Genomic DNA, 22,779 nt, shown 5'->3' on the forward strand with positions numbered 1-22,779 from the left:
GTCCCCGACCTGTGTGAATGAGGCTTGCCATAGAAATGACTTTTTCTGCATAGGACTTCCAACGCGCAAGCCAGGAACACAGGAATTAGATGATCAGTGACTTGTGTAAACCCTATGCTTTTACATTTCCAGATGAGACTTCTTGGATCAAGTCCTGCACTAAAGCCAAGCCAATGTGACTCTCTAGATTCTGACGTGTTTCACGAAGGATGTGCTGGCATTATCTCTGCTGAAGGAAACAAAGAAAACACAAGTTTCTCTACCATCTGTAGAATGAATAATCAAGTAATTATGAAGGATGGGAATTTTGGGGCAACCGTGGGGATTTCAAATTTGAAGCTCAGAAATGTCAATGCTGCTTCTGGGAATACCATGGCATCATTGGGCAAGTGACTTAAAACCAAAGAAGACGTAGTTAATAATCAATCAACTAAGGTTCGGCCTTTACCTGCCCTGCAAGTCTTTAATTTTAAAGTAAAGGTGAAGTAGATGCCTTTCCAAAGCATCTGTTCCCTCGATGATTCTACGCTATCTTTGCTTTTGTCTCTTCCTTGTATTTTCATCTAACTTTTCAGACTTCTCTTGGGCCCTTTGTACCCCTGGGTTAACTGTTTTTATGTTTTACATCAATTGGGTTAAGGGCATTGGTGGATGAAATTATGCTTGCGGTATGGCGTCCAACTTCTGTAACCAGTCGAATAGTGCAATAATTTGAAGCCGTCTTTCTCCAGCAAATAACATTGATAAATTCCATCCAGTTGGGCTTTTCTGCTTCTTTGTGCAGGAATTCACCTATTTCTACCTTTTTTTTTTCAGGAAGGATTTGAGTTCAAAAAACCAGTTCATCCAGTTTCTCGAAACCGTCTCTGTACGTTTTCAAGTGGGAGCAGACATGCTCAGAGGCCTAGCTCTGCACCTGCTTTAATGGCAAGTAATTTTAAATAATTTGCTAAGAATTGCAGAAACGATTACATCTTGACCTTCCCTAGCATTGCAGTGGCCTAAATGATGTCTCAAAATACTTGTGTTGCAGTATTTTCAAACAGCTTGACTGAAATGGCTATCACTGCCATTTCTCCCACTCGAATGGTCACCTTATCTTCTGGATTCTAGGCAAAATCTAACTATCTTTTAAGACAAATTTGTTCTTGTAGAGCTGTTTTATAATTATCCCAAGGTGTTTTATGGGAAGAACAGATAATGAGCCATGCTGTTCAGGGAATACTAGTTATTTTATTTTCCTGAACCTTGTCCTCTAGTGCTAATGACGATTGATGCTTGCTGTCATTGCCGTCTAGAGACTTTATAAATTTAGAACTTGGCTTCAGGTGATCACCTACCTCTTGCCCATTGCCTTCCCCCACATGTTGATGAATCTGTTAACTGGCTTTTGCAATTTATTATAAATACATAAATCTTTACAAACATTGGCAACATCTTGCCTAAAAGATAAAATGTACCATATTTAACTGAATCAACATTTTTATTCTGTGTACTTAAGTCAGTGTTCATGCTTATGTAGCCAGCTTATTCCTTTCGCAAATCACTTCCTTGCATCTCTCTGGCTCTTATTCTAGTTAGAGGGTGTAAATGTGTTGCGTAAATGTTATTCTTTACCCCACGCAATGCATCAAGTGATCCAGCAATTGCACTTTCATTGTCTACACATTACCCAGTGTCTTCCATATGGGCGGCAAGGTAGCACAGTGGTTAGCATTATTGCTCCACAGCATCAGGGTCCCCGGTTCGATTCCGGCTTGGGTGACTGTGCGGAGTCTGCACGTTCTCCGTGTCTGCATGGGTCCCTTCTGGGTGCTCCGGTTTCCTCCCACAAGTCCCGAAAGATGTACTGTTAGGTGATTTGGACATTCTGAATTCTCCCTCAGTGTACGCGAACAAGTGCCGGAATGTGGCGACTAGGGGCTTTTCACAGTAACTTCATTGCGGTGTTAATGTAAGCCGACTTGTGACAATAATAAAGATTATTATTATGAGATTTGCCTGTACCTTCTAGACTCGTGCTGCTCATATTCCCTTTATATTGGGAAGACCAAACTCAATTGGGTGCCTGCTTTGCTGATATATTACTGGTAGTCTGTTATTGAAACAAATCTCTGCTGTGGATTTGGCAAATCTGATCTTTGGTTGAAAAGCTGTAATATATTAACAATGCTTTTTTTACTGTAGTTTTCACCTTTAGGTGATGAGTCAGCTGATGTTAGTAGCCCAATCCTTCTACGCAAATCCTCACTAACCTCTTCTGTTGATGATGAAGACGATGGATTTTTGGAGTTGCTTGATGAAGATATTGAGGTGAAGCATTTGACTGTCTAAACCCATGGAATTGATAACTGCCCACATATATACTACTAAAATAGGCAGTTACCAGTGTAGAAACTATTTTCACAGGCAAAGAACTGTTGAACATGATTAGGATGTTATAAATTTTAGCACCCCCATTTAACATAGAAAGTAGAGTAGGCCATTCTGCTCTGCCAGTCTGCTCTGCCAGCTGGCATGATCATGGTTGATCCTCTGTCAACACCATACTCCTGAACTGCCCCCATGAGCTATGAATTGTCCATCGTCCCATTATAGGTCCATTCTTAACTTGGGTTGTGTTTGCAACCATGCAGCCTTGGGAAGAATTACTGATTGCATGCAAGTTGCAGTCACTTACAGTATTGTCATGGTTTATAGGCTGCCTACACTTGCGTGTAGAAGTTGATTGGCAGGAACACTAACTGTAACTTTTTTGACCTTTTGACTAAGCCATGATCTGCATTACTAGGAATATTCATAAAATAGAGGCTAAAGCGCCTGTTCATTCTTGGTCATTTGCTTTTGTTGACTGAAACATCTTGGTCGTCTAAATTTATTTTTACAGAATGACGCTGATGTACCTTCAGGCATGGCTAATCTGCTTACTGCTCCACTCATGGCTAGAAAAGAGATCTCACAGGAAATTGTGAATGATGTGAGTTTGTGTCTACTATGAAACTTGACAGATTTTTGACTACTTCAAAATGTGTGTATATATTTTTATATATATGCACCTGCAGTTTGAAGATAAAGTTCCTTTTTCGCTTTTAGGGAACTCCTAATAAATGGTCCTATGCCAACAACTTCAAATCACCTACGTTGGGCAATGAAATGCGGTCCATCCTGAAGCGGGTGGATCGGCCCAAAGATGAAGAGACCCCAGTGAAGAATAAACGGAGGAGAAGTCTTGCTGGCATAACTGAAGAAACGGGTGCTGAAAAAGTGGTAAGCTTGAGTTCTGGTACAGTTTGTAACCAGCAGTACTGAATTTTGGTAGGAAGATTATTAATGAGTAATTTGAGGTTCTCTGTTGTTTTGAGACCAGCGTTCCAACTGCTGTCAACTAGCAGGACTTCTCCTTGGCTGGCATGGCAGATCGAAATCGACATGGTTGCAGGACAGCCAAGACTGGGAACTGTTAAAGTGTATTTGGCATTTAGGCAGGTTAGGGGAAAAGTAGGCATAGTCATCCTTGATAAAAGCTTGTATCGGTACTGAATCAAGAGAGGTTGGAATAAGTTTGGGTGAAAGCAAGGGGCAGCAAAACCTGGGTAGTTTATCAGCCAAATTGGAACATGAGACTGTACAAATAGATCTGTGAAAAAGTTGTGAAAGGCATGTGAGCTGGACCCATTACCGGCAGAAAATGGAAAATATACACTGAGTGAGGAAGAAATGGCAGGGTAGTTGCACAAGTACTTTGTAGTCTTGGTAGGAAGGTACAAGAAAACCTGCCTGAAATATTGGGGAGCCAAGGGGAGAATTGAGATTAGGGACCGGAAAGAAATCAGTACCCTGGACCTGATGATCCACATCCCAGAGTGTTATGGCTGTAGTGGGTGCATTGATCATCTTTCAAAATTCTGTAGATTCCGGAACAATGTGTGCAGGTTGGAAGGTAACAAATGTAACTCCACTATTTAAGCAAGGAGGGAGAGAGAATTCTGGGCACTACAAATTTGTTAACCTGACATCAGTAGCAGGCAAAACACTGGAATCTATTCTAAAGGATATGATAACTCCACACTTTGAGGGTGTTACTGGCAAGCTAGCTATGGGGAACTCCACTGGTTGTAATGTATTTTCAGAAAGCTTTCAATTTCCACAGGAGGGTAGTGAGCAAAATTAAGCACATGTGTTTGTGGGAGTAGCCTGCCAGAGATTGACACACAATCTCCAAGGGCCGGCGCAGACACTATGGGCCGAGTGGCCTCCTTCTGCACTGTAAATTCTATGATTGTAAATTTTATGAAAATGGGTAAACAGATCAATCTCTGACAGGCTTTGAGTGAGGTACTGCATGGATCAGTGCTTGGGGCCTCAGCTATTCAGTCTATATCAATCATTGCGATGTGGGGACCAAATGTAATATAGATATTTCCAAGTTTGCTGATGACTCCAATATTGGTGGGACTGCAAGTTGAGGATGTAAAGAAGCTTCAAAGAATTTGGCCTGAATGGGCAGGTGGGGTATAATGTGGAAAATATTTATTCCTTTGGCAAGACAAACAAATGCAGTGAATTTCTTACATGGCAAACAAAGTGTTGAAGTCCAAAGGGACTTGGGTGTTCTTGTTCCAGTTAGGTGAAACTTTTTACAGTAAAATGACAAGTTCCGTGCTTTAAGCAAACTGCATGCTTGTGCATGACACACTTGGATCTTAGTCCACTGTATTCATTTGAAAAATTCTTGCCATCAATGCCAGAACTTCATTGACTTTTAATATACAGACACGAGTATTTTGCTCGCAAAACTATTTTCTCCCTCCTTTCCCTATCTAGAAGCAGCGACCTCTGCTGCGGTCCAAGTCTTTTTGCGATGCTGAAATTGAAAAAGTGCTCCAAATTGATGACTGCAGGCACATGATTGGAGATTTTACAAAGGTATGGAGTTTCTACGAACTCTTCTCTTTCCCCAGGTGTGGGATTTCTTCCTGGTTTGTTTTGTGAAGTCTATATTATTGTGGTTTTGAATTGGAGCCATATCTCGCTAATGCTGACGGATCGTAGTGCCATTCGATAATATGACTGATCTGATATGATTATCTTGAACTCCACTTTCCTGCCTTATCCCCATACTGACTAAAAATCTGTTTATCTCTACTTCAAACCTACTAATGACTCTGCCTCTTACAGCCCTCTAGTAAAGAATTCCAAAGGTTCAGTACCCTTAGAAGAAAATCCTTATCAGTCATAAATGTGCAACCCCTTAGATTATGCAATTTTGTTCTATACTCCCACAGCATCTACAAAGTTGTCCCTCATTCTTCTAAACTCCATTGAATACAGGCCCAACCTATTCAACCAGTCATAAAATCCCTTCATACCTGGGATCAACCTAGTGAACCTTCACTGAGCTGCCACCAATGCCAGCATGTCTTTCCTTGGATAAGGGGAACAAAATATTAGACAGTATTCCAGGTGAGATCTATCTAGTGCCCTGTATAGTTGTAGCAGGGTTTCCCTATTTTTACACTCCATTCCCTTTGAAAAACGACCAACATTTAATTTGCCTTCCCAATTGCCTGCTGAACTGGCATGCTAGCATTTTGTTTCTCATGCCAGGGATATTAAGGTAAAACGGATGAGTTAAGGATGAGGATTGACACATGGAATTGTGATTATAGTAGCCATCAAGGCGACATCGTTGAGGGAAGGGCAGGATTGGCAGCTCAACATTCTGGAATATAGAATCTTGAGGCAAGACCAAGGAGGGGGTAAAAGAGGAGGAAGCACTGCATTATTAGTTAAGGAATCAGTTATTTCAGTAAGGAAAGATATTTTGGAGAGGGCATCAAATGATGCTTTGGTAGACCTTGGGAATAAAAAAGGGACAGCCACATTGCTAGGCGCTTAATAATCAGTGGGACATTGAGAAGCAAATATGTGTGCAATTCGCAGAGGTGTGTAAAAATAATACTGTAATTATGTTGGGCGATTTCAACTTTCCATCATTAATTGGATCGTCATCCTGTTAAGGGCTTTGATGGAGTGGAGTTCATAAAATGTATGGAGGAGTTCATAAAATGTAACTCCATGTAGAGGGTCAATAAAGGACGGTGCAGTACTGGACCTAATTCTGGGGAATGGAGCCAGGCAGGTGGTTGATGTGTTGGTGATAGAGACCACAGCATATACAATTTAAATTTAGTTATGGATAAAGAAATAGACGTTGCAAAAAGAGAATTTGGATTGGGGGGGGGAAGTGGATTTTAGTAGAATAAGGCAGGATCTTGCCAGGGTAGACTGGAAAGAGATACTTGTGGGGAAATCTACAGAAGAGCAGTGGGGCTTAAAAAAGGAAATAGGGAGGGTACAGGCCCAACACGCTCGCTCCTTGGGTTGTAGAAAGGACTAACAAGCCCAGAAAACCATGGATGACTAGAGACGTGCCGAATATAATGATAACAAAGAAAAGTACAGCACAGGAACAGTCCTTTCGGCCCTCCCAGTCTGTGCCGACCATGCTGCCCGTCTAAACTAAAATCTTCTACACTTCCTGGGTCCATAACCCTCTATTCCCATTCTATTCATGTATTTGTCAAGATGCCCCTTAAATGTCACTATCGTCCCTGCTTCCACCACCTCCTCCGACAGCGTGTTCCAGGCACCCACTACCCTCTGTTTTTAAAAAAAAAAAAAAACTTGTCTCGTACATCTCCTCTAAACCTTTCCCCTCGCACCTTAAACCTATGCCCCCTAGTGATTGACCCCTCTACCCTGGGAAAAAGCCTATGACTATCCACTCTGTCTATGCCCCTCATAAATTTGTAGACCTCTATCAGGTCGCCCCTCAACCTCCGTCGTTCCAGTGACACACAGATTGGCCGGGTGGTTAACAGTAAGGTGGAGTGTCTTGGGTTGCAGGAAGATAGAGACGGGATGGTCTATTGGGTGGGTAAGTGGCAGATGGCATTAACTTGAACAGTGTGAAGTGATACACTTTGGAAGGAGTAATTTAGCAAGGAAGTATACTATGAAAGGTCTGACATTGGGAAGTTCCGAAGAACAAGGAGACCGTGCCGTGTTTGTCCATAGATCTCTGAAGGCAGAAGGGCAGTTTAATAGGGTGGCGAAAAAGGCATGTGGGACACTCGCTTTAAAAAGGCATATGGGACACCGGCATAGATTCTAAAAGCAGGCAGGTCATGATGGAGCTGTACAGAACTTGGTGAGGCCACAGCTGGAGTACTGTGCAACTCTGGTCGCCACATTATAGGAAGGATGTAATTGCACTGGAGGGTAGTGTAAAGGTGATTCACCAGGATAGGGCAGCATGGTGGCACAGTGTTTAGCACTGCTGCCTTACAGCGCTAAGGACCCGGGTTCGATTCTGACCTTGGGTGACTATCTTTCTGGATTTGGCACTGCGGAGTTTGCACTTTTTCCCCTGTGTCTGCGTGGGTTTCCTCCGGGTGCTCCGGTTTCCTCCCAACAGTCCAAGGATGTTCAGGTTAGTTGGATATGCTGTGCTAAATTGCCCCTCCGTGTTCAAAAGGTTAGGTGGGGTTACGGGAATAGTGTCATGGGTTTGGCCTGGGTAGGGTGCTCTTTCCAAGGGTCGGTGCAGACTCGATTGGCAAATGGCCTCCTGCTCTATAGGGATTGTGTTGCCTGGGATGGAACATTTAAGTTATGAAGAGAGGTTGGATATGCTTGGGTTGTTTGCTGGAACAGCGAAGATTGAGGGGTGACTTGATCGAGATTGAGGGGCATGGATACGGAGCAGCTGTTCCCCTTTCTTGAAGGGTCAGTCTTGAGCAGACACGTTCAAGGTGAGGGGCAGGAGAATTATGGGGGGATTTAAGGGAAAACCTTTTTACCCAGAGGGTGCTGATGATCTGGAATGCACTGCCTGTGAGGGTGGGAGTGGTGCGTTGCCTCGCATCGTTTAAAAAGTACCTGGATGTGCACTTGGCACATCATAACATTCAAAGCCATGGTCCAAGTGCTGGCAATTGGGATTTAGGTAGTCCGGTCAGGTATCTTCATGTATTGGCACAGACCTGATGGACTAGAGGGCCTCTTCTGCACTTATTGTGTGATTTATGCACAAGTGTCCCCAAATCCCACTGTTGCAGTTTTTCTCCTTTTAAATTTTCAGCTCCAAATGTTTAACTTCACATTTTCCTATATTGTATTCTAACGGCCAATTTTTTGCCCATTCATTTAACCTGTCTATATCCCTGTCAAATGTGTTCTCACCATTTGCCTTCCACCTATATTTGTCATCTGCAAACTTCCCTCATCCAAGTCATTGATATGCATTATAAATCATTGAGGCCCCAACACTGATTCATGTGATACTCATTAAGTACTGCTTACCATACTGAAAATGGCCCTCGTCCCAACTCTAGTTAGCCAATCCTCTAGCCATGCTAATATACTACCTCTGACACTATGCCTTCTGTGTGGTATCATGCCAAATGTTTCTGGGAATGCCAAGTATATCAACTGGTTCTCCTTTATCCTCGTTTGTAGTCCATGGTCCTTGTGTGGCATGATTCTTTGTATCCTCTTCCTGGGTCTATTCCATTACCATGTCCCCTAAAATCTTCGCTAATGATATGGCTCCTTTCTTTAAAAAAGATGGCCTCAGTATGGGACTACTGTCTCTTCTAGCACGTGGGTGCTAGATTTACTGACTGAGCATCAAGAACACTGGTGAAATGCTATTGAATTGCTCCAGATGTGATCCTCAAACAGTATTTTGATCTTTCAAAAGATTTAATAATGCTTGATTTAAAAATTTTAGCATTCCGTATCTTATTCATCTTGAAATTGGAACATTAAGTATAGTGTCTGACTGAATTTTAGTTTTCTCAACTTTGCATTAGAACTGGATTAACATCTAAAACTCTAGTTTACAAATTATTCTAATTGCCCAATTTCTCCACTCATTTGAGGTGCTGCTAGTGTTAGCAGCCTGAAAAGTAGATTGGTTCACATGGCTTCATAGAATCATAGAATTTACAGTGCAGAAGGAGGCCATTCGGCCCGTCGAGTCTGCACTGGCTCTTGGAAAGAGCACCCTACCCAAGGTCAACACTTCCGCCCTATCCCCATAACCCAGCAACCCCACCCAACACTAAGGGCAATTTTGGACACTAAGGGCAATTTATCATGACTAATCCACCTAACCTGCACATCTTTGGACTGTGGGAGGAAACCGGAGCACCCGGAGGAAACCCACGCACACACGAGGAGGATGTGCAGAATCCGCACAGACAGTGACCCAAGCCGGAATTGAACCTGGGACCCTGGAGCTGTGAAGCAATTGTGCTATCCACAATGCTACCGTGCCCGCCCTGTAAAGTTTTGTAAGGCTTGTAAAGTTTTTTCCTGGCATTACATGTGTGGCATCTACCAAATGACCATCCTATTTATTGAGCCCAGATAAAGGGAAAAAACTTTCATGGGGTGTGGGTGTCACTGCCGAAGCCTGCATTTGTTGCCCATCCCAAATTGCCTGTTGCTTGCAGTGCAGTCAACCACATTGCTGTAGGTCTGGAATCAAATGTAGATAGATTTCCTTCCATAAAGGGTATTGGATTTTGCAGATTACTTGTGCATGGGACATCACAATATCTTTCCCTGACCTTCACACAGGACCTCAAATATAACTGGAAGCATGCAACAGTAGCAGACTTGCAGTGTGCCACTGATCTAGATGTTCCATAAAAGATCGTGCACTAATCTCTAAGGATGTGCTCGCTGTAAAATGTTATTAAAATATAGGCTTGCTTGTTGACCATAAAATTTTCAATAGGACTTTAGAGCAATTATTTATTTTAAATGCAATAATCTTGAACTCATCATACAATGACACACAAACTCGTTTGCATGAGTCACGCCTGCTAGTGACCTTTTTTGAAGTTAGAATAGTGGTTAACCGCAAGTAGCTTACTGCAAAAACCATTTTATGCTGACATTACACCAAGTCAAATGTCAGTGTGGTTTTCTTAAAGCTATTAATGCTGTAGAATATTGAGAAAACTGTTTTTTCCCTTTGGGTAAACTAATCGTGTGAATATATTCCGGTTTCTGCTTTTGAGCTTGCTGAATCTTGATACTTGAACCTAGACGTTGATGTCATAGGCCTGATTTTGTGGTTGTGCATCCTTCATTTAGCCACAGTCTTAACTGAACTTGTGCTACTGATTAACAAGCTGCCTGCAGTTTATTTCTCATCATTGACTAGCTTACTGGGATACAGTCCTGTTGGCCAAGTGGCCATTTGAGTCTCCAAATTGTCAGCAGGCAGTTTAGCTGCAGGGCCCACTATGCCCATCATCGTCCATGTCTACTCTTGCAGATTAGTCATGAGAACTATACCATTGCCTTTCCAACTACAGTTGGCTATAATATTGGCTCTCTTCCATCAGATGGTGGAAATGCAGTCTCAAAGCTGAGATGAGATCATTTGCACTTGGCTGAACAAGCTGATACTGGAAAGGCAAAATCTGCCACAAGTGCCCCATGTAGCATTGTCCCCTGTCAGTGATTAGGGGTGATCTACTCTGATACTTTGTATGCAGGGCTGGCATCTGCTTTGTAGCTTCTGACACCACAACTGGTTAAGACTGATAACTAAGTAGCTGCACTTTGCAGGACAGTCTGATTTGTGGGGGCAGAAGAAAGAGGTGTATCTGAATTGTGAACTTGCACGCATCTTTTGCTATCCAAGATTTTGCTATGCAAAATCCTCAGTCATTCTTTCAAGCCAGTTTTTCTTACCGTACTTTTACAAGAACATAAGAACTAGGAGCAGGAGTAGGCCACCTGGCCCCTCGAGCCTGCTCCGGCAGATCATGGCTGATCCTTTGTGGACTCGGCTCCATTTTCCGGTCCGAACACCGTAACCCTTAATCCCTTTATTCTTCAAAAGACTATCTATCTTTATCTTAAAAACATTTAATGAAGGAGCCTCAACTGCTTCACTGGGCAAGGAATTCCAGAGATTCACAACCCTTTGGGTGAAGAAGTTCCTCCTAAACTCAGTCCTAAATCTACTTCCCCTTATTTTGAGGCTATGCCCCTTAGTTCTGCTTTCGCCCGCCAGTGGAAACAACCTGCCCACATCTATCCTATCTCTTTCATAATTTTATTTTGTTTCTGTAAGATCCCCCTGCAGCCTCCTAAATTCCAACGAGTACAGTCCCAGTCTACTCAACCTCTCCTCGTAATCCAACCCCTTCAGCTCTGGGATTAACCTAGTGAATCTCCTCTGCACACCCTCCAGCGCTAGTACGTCCTTTCTCAGGTGAGGAGACCAAAACTGAACACACTACTCCAGGTGTGGCCTCACTAACACCTTATACAATTGTAGCATAACCTCCCTAGTCACACTTCATCCATCTAGCAATGAAGGACACAACTCCATTTGCTGCCTTAATCACCTGTTGCACCTGTAAACCAACTTTTTGCGACTCGGGCACCAGCACACCCAGGTCTCTCTGCACAGCAGCATGTTTTAATATTTTATCATTTAAATAATCCCTTTTGCTGTTATTTCTACCAAAATGGATAACCTCACATTTGGCAACATGGTATACCATCTGCCAGATCCTCGCCCATTCACTTAACCTATCCAAATCTTCGGCAAACTTGGACACATTGCCCTTGGTCCCCAACTTCAAATCACAATTGTGGGCCCAACACTGATCCCTGAGGGACACCACTAGCTACTGCCAACCAGAGAAACACCCATTAATCCTCACTGTTTGCTTTCTATTAATTAACCAATCCTCTATCCATGCTACTACTTTCCCCTTAATGCCATGCATCTTTATCTTATGCAGCAACCTTTTATGTGGCACCTTGTCAAAAGCTTTCTGGAAATCCAGATATACCACATCCATTGGCTCCCTGTTATCTACCGCACTGGTAATTTCCTTAAAAAAAAATCCACTAAATTAGTTAGGCACGACCTGCCCTTATGAACCCATGCTGTGTCTGCCCAATTGGACAATTTCCATCCAGATGCCTCGCTATTTCTTACTTGATGATAGATTCCAGCATCTTCCATACTACTGAAGTTCAGCTAACTGGCCTACAATTACCCACTTTCTGCCTACCTCCTTTTTTAAACAGTGGTGTCACGTTTGCTAATTTCCAATCTGCTAGGACCACCCCAGAGTCTAGTCAATTTTGGTAAATTATCATTAGTGCATTTGCAATTTCCCTAGCTATCTCTTTTGGCACTCTGGGATGCATCCATCAGGGCCTGGAGACTTGCCTACCTTTAGCCCCATTAGCTTGCCCATCACTACCTCCTTAGTGATAACAATCATCTCAAGGTCCTCACCTGTGATTGCCTCATTTCCACCAGTCACTGGCATGTTATTTGTGTCTTCCACTGAAGACCGACCCAAAATACCTGTTCAGTTCCTCAGCCATTTCCTCATCTCCCATTATTAAATTTCCCTTCTCATCCTCTAAAGGACCAATATTTACCGTAGCCACTCTTTTTTTGTTTTATATATTTGTAGAAACCTTTACTATCTGTTTTTATATTCTGAGCAAGTTTACACTCATCATCTATCTTACTTTTCTTTCTAGCAGCTTTCTGTTGCCTCCTAAAGATTTTCCAGTCCTCTAGTCTCCCACTAATCTTTGCCACTTTGTCTGCTTTTCTCTTCAATTTGATACTCCTTATTTCCTTAGATATCCACAGTCGATTTTCCCTACTGTCCTTTTTGTTGGTATAAATCTTTGCTGAGCACTGTGAAAAATCGCTTGGAAAATTCTCCACTGTTCCTCAACTGTTTCACCATGAAGTCTTTGCTCCCAGTCTACCTTAGCTAGCTCTTCTCTCATCCCATTGTAATCTCCTTTGTTTAAGCACAAAACACTAGTGCTTGATTTTACCTTCTCACCCTCCATCTGTACTTTAAATTCCATCATATTGTCATCGTTCCTTCCGAGAGAATCACTAACTATGAGATTATTAATCAATCCTGTCTCATTACACAGGGCCAGATCTAGGACCGCTTGTTCCCTCATAGGTTCCATTACATACTGTCCTAGGAAACTATCGCTGATACATTCTATAAACTCCTCCTCAAGGCTGCCTTGACCGACCTGGTTAAACCAATCGACATGTAGATTAAACTCCCCCATGATAACTGCTGTACCATTTCTACATCAGTTATTTCTTTGTTTATTGCCTGTCCCACCATAATGTTTCTATTTGGTGGCCTATAGACTACTCTATCAGTGACTTTTTCACCTTGCTATTCCTGATTTCCACCCAAATGGATTCAACCTTATCCTCCACAGCACCGATGTCATCCTTTACTATTGCCCAGATGCCATCCTTAAATAACAGAGCTACACCACCTCCCTTACCATCCACTCTGTCCTTCTGAATAGTTTGATACCCTTGGATATTTACTCACCGTCATGACCATTCTTTAACCATGTTTCAGTAATGGCCACTAAATCATAGTCATTCACGATGATTTGCGCCATCAACTCATTTACCTGATTCCGAATACTACGAGCATTCAGGTAAAGTACACATGTTGGCTTTTATACCTCTGTTTGAATCTTAACACCCAAGTTATTTTTCCTCTTAACTTTTCTCCTAATTTTCCTTGTCGTTGAACCCATATCTCCATGTAACAACGTGCAGCGTCGCTTTCCATTTATGTTTTTATATCCTGTTTTATTCCTTTTAGTATTACTGGGCCTATTCACTAAGCTCCCCTCAGTCACTGTGCCTTGTACTGTTGCCCTTTTTGTTTTTTGATTATGGCTTCTCTGCCTTACACTTTCCCCCTTACTGCCTTTTGTTTCTGTCCCTGTTTTACTACCTTCTGACTTCCTGCATCGATTCCCATCCCCCTGCCACATTAGTTTAAACACTCCCCAACCGTTCTAGCAAATAGCCCCCCTCGGACATCAGTTCCAGTCCTGCCCAAGTGTAACCCGTCCAGTTTGTACAGGTCCCATCTCCCCCAGAACCGGTCCCAATGTCCCAGGAATCTGAAACCCTCCCCCTGACACCGTCCCTTCAGCCACGTATTTGTCCTATATAACCTGTCATTTCTACTCTGACTAGCATGTGGCACCGGTAGTAATCCTGAGATCACTACCTTCGTGGGCCGATTTCTTAACTTCCTTCCTAGCTCCATGTATTCTGCCTTTAGGACCTCATCCCTTTTTTTACCTATGTCGTTTGTACCGATGTGTACCACGACCACTGGCTGTTCACCCTCCCCCTCCAGAATGTCCTGTACCAGCTCCGAGACATCCTTGACTCTAGCACCAGGGAGGCAACATACCATCCTGGAGTCTCGTTTGCGGTCACAGAAACGCCTGTCTATTCCCCTTACAATTGAATCCCCTATAACTATTGCACTCACACTTATCACCCCTCTTCTCTGTAGCAGAACCAACCATGGTGCCACGAGTTTGGCTGTTGCTGTTTTCCCCCGTGAGGCCAGTCCCTTCAACAGTATCCCAAGTGGTATATCTGTTCTGCAGGGGAATGGCCACAGGAGATTCCTGCACTACCTGCCTCACTCTCTTGCTCTGTCTGGTGGTCACCCATTCCCTTCCTGCCTGCGGAGCCTGAGTCTGCGGTGTGACCACCTCTCTATACCTGCTATCCACAATGCTCTCCGACTCACGGATGCTCCACAGTGTCTTCTGCCGCCTCTCCAGCTCTGAAACTCGTGCTTCCAGGAGCTGTAACTGAAGACACTTCCTGCACACATGCTGACCTTGGGGACTGGACATGGAGCAAGAGGAGCATCTTTGTTGTTTGTGGGACCTTGCTGTGTACATTAATAATAATAATAATAATAATTCTTGGGATGTGGGCATCGCTGGTTGGACCAGCATTTGTTGCCCACCCTAATTGCCCTTTAACTAAATGGCTTGCTCGGCCATTTCAATGGGCATTTAAGAGTCAACCACATTGCTGTGGGTCTGGAGTCATGTGTAGGTCAGACTGGGTAAGGATGGCAGATTGCCTTCCCTGAAGGACATTAGTGAATTAGATGGGGTTTTTGCAACAATCAACAATGGTTTCATGGTCATTATTAGACTTTTAATTCCAGATTTTTATTGAATTCAAATTTCACTCTGCCAGGATGGGATTCAAACCTAGAATCCCAGATCATTGCCTTGGATCTCTGGATTACTAGTCCAGTGATAATACCAATGCGCCACCAGCTCCCCATTACCTTCATTACATCAAATAACTTGTAGCCGGTGAATTTTATTTGTTTACATGATGTTGGCTGGTCCAGCATTTATTGCCTATCTCTAGTTGCCCTTCAGAAGGTGGTGAGCTGCCTTGTTGTACTGCTGCAGTCCCTAAGGTGGAGGTGCACATACAGTGCTGTTAGGGAGGGAATTCCAGGATTTTGACCCAGTAAGAGTGAAGAAATGGCGATTATATTTCCAAGTCGCGATGGTGAGTGACTTGGAGGGGACTGTCCAGGTTTGGTGTTCCCAGGTATCTGCTGCTCTTGTCCTTCTAGCTGGTAGTGGGTGAAGGTTTGAAGGCGCTGCCGAAGGAACCGGTGAGTTCCTGCAGTGCATCTTGGAGATGTACACACGGCAGTCCCTGTTCATCAGTGATGGGAGGGATTGAACATTTGTGGAAGGGATAGCAATCAAGCAAACTGCTTTGTCCTGGAAGGTGTCGAGCCTCTTGAGTGTTGGAGCTGGCGAGTATTGTGTCACACTCCTGACGTGTGCCTTGTAGATGGTGGACGGGCTTTGTGATGGTCAGGAGGTGAGTTACTTGCTGCAGGATTCCTAGCCTTTGACTTGCTATGGTATCCATCGTGTTTATATGGTTAGTCCAGTTCAGTTTTTGGTCAATCCTCCCCCACCCCCCTGGAAGTTGATCAGGGTGGGTTTCGGCAGTAGTTGGGTCCTCTCGTTAGAGATGGTCATTGCCTGGCAATTGTGTGGCATGAATGTTATTTGAAATTTCAGCCCAAACCTGAATATTGTCCCGGACCTGCTGCATTTGGTCATGGACTGCTTTAGTATCTGAGGAGTTACGAATGGAATGGTCATGGCCGTTGTGCAGTGGTGTTGATGCAAGATGGTTCATTCATTCTGAGCATCGGATGTTTCAGAATTGAAAATCAGAATCATACATAACCAAACTAGTATTTTCTAGTTCTGGTTATTAGGCTAAACCAAATTTGGATATAACCCAGATTCCCAATGTACAATTACCACACTTTGGGTTCAGAACTTTGAGGGAATTAGTGAAGTAATTTCTGGTACCAAAGCGACTAGGCAGTCTGAATATGCAATAGGACATTGTATAGTTCTATCCTTGTAACCTGCATGGCTCCTTGTACTCAATTTGTAAATTTACTCTCTACAGCCACATATTTTGCCTACTGTAGAAGGAAGACACCAAGAGTTGCAATATATAACTGCAGAGATGGTAAGTAGTTACAAATGCCTCTTGCTGAAGTTGTAGACGGCAACGTTCTTTCTGTGGGACTACAGCTGTCTTATTGGTGGCTGACTGCTTGACACTTGTAGTTTAAGTTCGTTTGTGTTGTCACTTATTCAGTGTAGCATATTGTGCTTTCGGATGATACCATGAGCTCTATTTTTATTGCATCATTCTATCTGCCAGTACATAACACTATGCTGGACTTGACGCAAGCCCAGTTTTTAAAGTTGGGTCATGGTGTAGATTCTTCAGTTTAAGTCGACAAAGGGCAATCTTGTATTTCGTCAGTGGGTTTCTAGTGATGTAGCAACAAGTAAAATTTAAAGATCAATTTGAATTTTATAGAATTACACTGATTTGAGTGAGCACACTGATTTGAGTGAACTATTTGTGCTTTCTTGCCACTGGATCTATTGCCTGGTACTAGGCAGCCTCTGGCCTTGAGGGACACTCCTCAGTCAATCGCTGAGGTGTCCTGGCTGTGGGCCTGAGTGTGCACAGTGGCTGACAAACATATGAAGTTTTGGAATTCATTGGATCTGCCAGTTTGTGCTGAAACTTTCCTTTTTATGAAATGGTGAAAGTAATGCTTTCTTTTCCTAATGCATTTCAGGTAATTCAATTGGTAAATGGGAAATTTGATAGCTTTATCGAACGGTTCCTGCTTTTTGATTGCCGATATCCGTATGAGTATGAAGGGGGACATATTAAAGTAAGTTTGTATGTGAATCATCAGAGTACTGCATATTGTTGCTAACTTTTGGTTGGCTCTTAAATTGTAATTTGCTGTTTGTTTAACCTTTGCTCTAGAGTCGCCAGATATCTTTATGATACCGCCACGAGGTTCAAGTAATGATCAATAACTCAACACACCAATTAGTAAGATTCAAATCAAAGCACATTTATTATACACCGTAAATCACTCCTCATGCATAAACTCTACTTTCTAGGCTATTCCTATCACTAAAAGGCCTATACTTAGCTTCGGACTGACCCACCAGGTCAGGGGAACAAATGGCCTTTCGTTCAGGTCCTGAGTCTGCAGGATTCAAAAGCTGGTATGGACTGGTAGCTAGGAGCGCCTATCTCGTAGCGAGTGTTGACTCGAGACTTACTTGGTTGGAGGCAGCGAGGCAGGTCACTGTCCAGGGTTGGTTCAAGTTGCTGAGTGAACCTGCCAAAGAAGGACGATTTGAACTTGGGGGCTTTACTTTATAGTCCCCAGGGGCTTCCCACCCTTCGGGGCGGACCCCGTACCTGGTTCCAAGTGATTGGACTACTTTCCGATCACTTGGATCGATTTCTCCAATGCTGGAGCGACTCCTTGATCGCTGGGCGGTCCCTAAGTATCCGTTGGCCTTCCATTGTCTTGGCTCCTGCTGGCGCCGAGGAGGTCTGGCTTGGCTTTGCTTACCTTAACTGTTGCCATTGTGCCTGGGAATCGCACATTACTATGTAGATGGCTGCTACATTACTTTGCAGATGGCTGCTGGTTTCAGTGCTGTCTGGTTGTTTTGCAGGTTCCAATATACATGATTTTTGTATTTGCTAGTCTTTGCCTGTGTTGGCTGAATTTCCCTTCAGCCTTTGCGGTTCTCCATTTTGAGTCGGGAAGTGGCCAACTCGGGTGGCTACGCTCCCTCCTTGTGATCCTAACGCGAAGCGTGAAGGGTCACAACTGCGTTGTCTTCATTCCCTGACCCGGCGAGCACTCTTCCGTGGCCTCTACACTGACCATAACTATGATAGAAAAATTTTAACTAACATTCTAAGTGGTGCTATGTCAAAACAGGGACATGCATTACATTTCTGTGGGATCAAGCATAGTGTCTGTTACTATCTTGGTTTAAAATCTCGTCTGTTAGCATGTCTCCTTTTGTGCCAATTCTCCCATTACAATTCGTCACCATGTATGACTCATTTAAAAAAAAAAAACGAATATTTGGGACAAGACACACTTAAAAATACTGAAACAGTGAGTGCCGTCTCGCAGGCTGTGCGATTTACCATCCAAATGTTTGAGGATGTAAATAGCATAGGGATGGCAACCTAAGGGTCGCCTGAAAACAAAACACAACTTTTTGAACCAAAAGTGCTGAAATGAGGTGCATATGGGCCGCGACGGGTAAGAATTGGATGGAATCCCCGGGTAGGACGGCGACCAATGCCGTGTGCTCTACCCGATCGTAGCTGACCAGAGGGGGGGCTTCTCAGGCAGGGCGGAGACCAATGCCGTTTCTCCACTGCCTGAGCAACCGACAAGAACGGGCAAAAAATGTAGTCATCGTAGGGGGTTGCCATATTGGTTCTACTTTCGAACCAGAAGAGCAGTTATGAACGGGGGTATGGCAAGCTCTCAGCGGTTTCTGCCAATGAGCGTGCTGGCAAGTTTTCGCAGGTTTCGGCAGGTAAATAAGGCGTGGGGCTGTGGAAAAAATTTCCGATCTTATAAACAACATTAAACCATAACAGTAGCAAACAACATTAAACAACAAGCTGCAGGTTCCATCAGAAAGGACACCGTTTTCTCCCAAGCGGTTCCTTTTTAAAACATCATCTGGACACCTCAGTTATCAGTTGCGAACAGGTTCGCAAAGGGGTTCTCGCTTTGGGAGTCAGACTCAAAGTCGTCATCTTCTCCCGGTTGCCATACTCTCGAATGTATAAGGGCTGATAAGGCTGTATGGTGCGATTTGGGGTCCATCTCGTCGTTCCGGACGAGCCTGAATGAGTTGTCGCGGTGCCAAAAGGTGGTGTCTAGTTCTGTGGGGACAGAGTCGGGGTCGTAATCGTCGGGCGATGGGGTTTATTGAGGAATGTGATGACTAAGGGATCACTCGAATCGTGGTCAGATTCGCTGGGTGTTGGTCCTGTCGCATGGGGATAGTAGGGAGGCGTGCTGTGGCTGTTGTCTGTGTCACTGTCGCTGCTGCTGCTGTCTGTGGCGGAGTCTCGAGGTCGGGTGGAGTTGTGGGCGAGTCCGTGGATGTGGTGGACGTGTTGGGGGAGGGTAGGGATACGTTGGCTGTGGGCGGGGTGTGGTCTGCTGCGTCGAGCATGACGTGATGTGTGTAGTTGGACTGTGGGCCATATGCCTTAAGCTGGTTAATATGGAACCACGCAGTCTTCCTGTTGGGGTACTTGATTTTATAGATGGAGGGGCTTACTTTGTCCGCAATGGAGTATGGACCCGAATATTTAGGTGGCAGGAATGTGCTGGGGTTATCGATGGAGAACATGACCTGCTGTCCTACCTCAAACTCAGTCGCATGCACTGCCTTGTCGAAACAGGCCTTGCTCTGTTTCTTCCGTGTGCCTAATCTTACTGCGGCTGTTAGCTGAGCCGTTTTCACATTCTCCACTAACTGCTTTACTGCGTTCTCGTGTGTGAGGGCCGTCACTTCGGGGCTGGTCAAGTCCAATCCTAATACAAATTCTATGCCTTTCATGGGGCGTCTGGTCATGAGTGTGTGGGGTGTAACCTGTGGAAGTTGAGACAGTATTTCTCAAAAACATCAGCGCAAAAGGGAGGACTGAATCCCAAGTGGTGTTGTTTTGTTGGACCATTTTTCTGAGGGAGGCTTTTAGGGTCCGATTCATGCGCTCCACGATACCACTCGACTGGGGGTGGTATGCGATGTGGAATTTCTGGGTAATGCTAAATATCGTGAGGACGTTCTTCATGACACATCCCGTAAAATGGGAACCTTGGTCGGATTCAATGCTGCGGGGGAGTCCCCATCCCGTAAAGATGTGGTGGGTTAAGACATTTGCGGTGGTCTTTGCCGTGTTCGTTCTGGATGGGAATGCCTCTACCCATTTTGTAAAAGTGACTATGACAACTAATACGTATTTGTAACCATCCCTGCAAGTGGGGCAATGGTCCTATAAAATCGATCTAGAGATTAATCCAGGGGCCGTTAACGGGGCGGGTGTGGCTAAGTTGAGCTTTCTTTGCGTATCTGTCCGATTGTTCTGGGCGCAGATAAGGCAATTCAACAAATAAGTTGATTCCTGTCCTGTTCAGGAACCACAAAGGGTGTCTTTTAACACCACACGTCATGTGTGGTCAGTGCATTATTAAACATATCGTAAGGTGCTGTAAATTTGTTTCAAAATCTCCCTGAGACTGCTATCCTGCTTCTGGGCCTGCACTGAATCCTCTATTAGTCTGCGAGACCTGAACTGCATTCACTGGTGTGCTTTCGGGGGGTGTCCAAAAATATCCATGCCTGGAACCTGCTTTTGCCAGTGCGTCGGCCTTTACATTTCCAGGGGGGAGGAACGGTGGTGACTGCGAACTTTAACGATTCCGAATGTCCTGTTCTGTGCTTTTTCTAAAATGTGGCGGAGCAATGGGGCTGAAGGGAGTGGTTTTCCGTCTGCGGAAACAAATCCTCTTGCTTTCCACAGGGGTAGGAATTCTGTAAGGCTACTGCAGACATAGAGGCTGTCTGAGTATATGTCTGCTGGACTGGAGAAGGAATCTGGGTGATCCACAATGTACGCAACGGCTGCTAGTTCCGCCGCCTGCGCGCCTTAGTGGCCTGGTAGCTTTAGTGATATTTCTTCCAGGGCGCGTCCTCGACACAAATGCCGCATCCTGTAATGCGCTTCCCTTCTAATACTGTGGAAGATCCATCCACATAAATCCTTAAGGGTTCGCACGTGCCTGTGCGCTGGGGGCTCGGGTGAACTACCTATCTTTCTGGGGGGTGTTTCCGCAATAAAGGGGCCTATGTTGTGGTGCGGTGAGATGATTTCACATTCGTGGGGGGGTGCCTGGGTACTGAAGGTTATCGGCTATGAAGGTGTGGGTCTTGGTCCTTTTAACAGTGATGTCCCGTCCCTGCAAAAGAAGGGTCCACCTAGCTGCTCTAATCTGACTCACTGTACTGTCCTTGAGTCGTCCGTCCTCACGGTACTGTCCTTGAGTCGTCCGTCAAGTAAATGTTGGGTGGGGGTGTGTTCTGTGAGGATTGTGATGGGGTTTAGTCCAGTTATGTAGGAAAAATACTGAACTGCCCAGAAAACTTCGAGCCGATGCCTTTCACAGGCCGAAAATCCCTGCTCCACAGGATCTAAAAGTCTGGAGGCGTAAGCCACGGGTCTTAACTGTTCGTGCCGTTCCTGGAGGAGCACGGCCGAAAGGGTGCGGTCGGTGCTAGCTATCTCTAGCATAGGGGGAACTTGTAGTGTGGGGGCTGCAAGGAGGGCTCTTTTCAAAGCGTCCACAGCATCCGTATGCTGCGAAAGCCATTCCCAAGGGGCTCCGTTCTTTAGGAGTTCCGAGAGGGGCGAAACCGTCAACGTTGTTTTGGCAGTAGCCAACCAGTCCTAAAAACGACCGGAGGGCTGAAACATTCTGGGTAAGGGGCAATTTGGCAATCAAGTCAATTCTTTTGTGCTCTATCTTGCCTTTACCGTGCGTGATAATTGTACCCAAATATATCACTTGTGTTCCAAAATCTGGGCCTTTTTGGGGTTAACTTTACATCCAATTTTCTGGAGGCGTTCCAGGAGTTCGGACAGAAGCTTGATGTGCTCTGCCTTGGTGTCTGTCTGCAGTAATAGGTCGTCCACATACTGGACCAGACATTCGGGGCGAGAAAATTTGGCTAAACCATTTGCCAGCTGTCGGTGGAAAATGGAGGGGGAGTTGTGGAAGGCATGTCCTCGTGTACTGCTGATTTTTAAAAGTGAAGGCAAATTTGTATTGGCACGCTTTTGCCAATGGAATGGACCAGAATCCATTACTGATGTCCAACACTGTAAAATATTGTGAGTTGAGTCCCTGTTTGAGCATGGTCTCGGGACTTGTGGGGGCTGCTGCTGGGGTGACTTTGTTGAGTTCCCAGTAATCGATGGTCCGTCGCCATGATCCACCGGGCTTTCTCACTGGCCAAATTGGGGCATTATTAGTAGAGGCTACTGATCTGAGTACGCCCTGCTCTAATCAGCTGTCGATAACTTTTGTGATTTCTCCCTCTGCCTCTTGGGGAAATCCGTATCGCTTTTGGTGTCTAGGGTCAGGTCCTGTGATTTGAACGGAACCAGTCATCTGGCCACAGTCGTGTTTGTGGGTTGCAAATGCTGTCCTGTGCTTCTGCAGAACTGCCCTAACCTGCTTGTCTGTGCTAATCGTGGTCGGGTCAAACCAAAATTTGCCGACGCCGCTAATCTTGTTGGCGTATTCGCCTATTGTGAGCGTTGCGGGCGCTCTTGCGGATTTTGTCATTCTCCAAACGCATTGGTTTACTGGATGAAAGGACAGGTTATGGGAATTCATAAAATCAATT

General features: G+C 44.6%; 1 protein-coding gene across 1 annotated transcript in view; it reads left to right on the forward strand.

Moving 5' to 3' along the window:
* Positions 1–22,779, forward strand: part of cdc25b (cell division cycle 25B) — a 51,916-nt gene that overhangs the window by 21,508 nt on the left and 7,629 nt on the right. Inside the window, exons 6-13 of the mRNA XM_072497663.1 lie at positions 133–285; positions 817–927; positions 2,188–2,313; positions 2,888–2,977; positions 3,094–3,267; positions 4,825–4,926; positions 16,403–16,465; positions 17,094–17,192. Of these exons, the coding sequence (XP_072353764.1) occupies positions 133–285; positions 817–927; positions 2,188–2,313; positions 2,888–2,977; positions 3,094–3,267; positions 4,825–4,926; positions 16,403–16,465; positions 17,094–17,192 (918 nt within the window). The remainder of the gene's footprint in view (positions 1–132; positions 286–816; positions 928–2,187; positions 2,314–2,887; positions 2,978–3,093; positions 3,268–4,824; positions 4,927–16,402; positions 16,466–17,093; positions 17,193–22,779) is intronic.

This window comes from Scyliorhinus torazame, chromosome 3 (assembly GCF_047496885.1).
Source record: "Scyliorhinus torazame isolate Kashiwa2021f chromosome 3, sScyTor2.1, whole genome shotgun sequence".
NCBI lineage: Eukaryota > Metazoa > Chordata > Chondrichthyes > Carcharhiniformes > Scyliorhinidae > Scyliorhinus > Scyliorhinus torazame.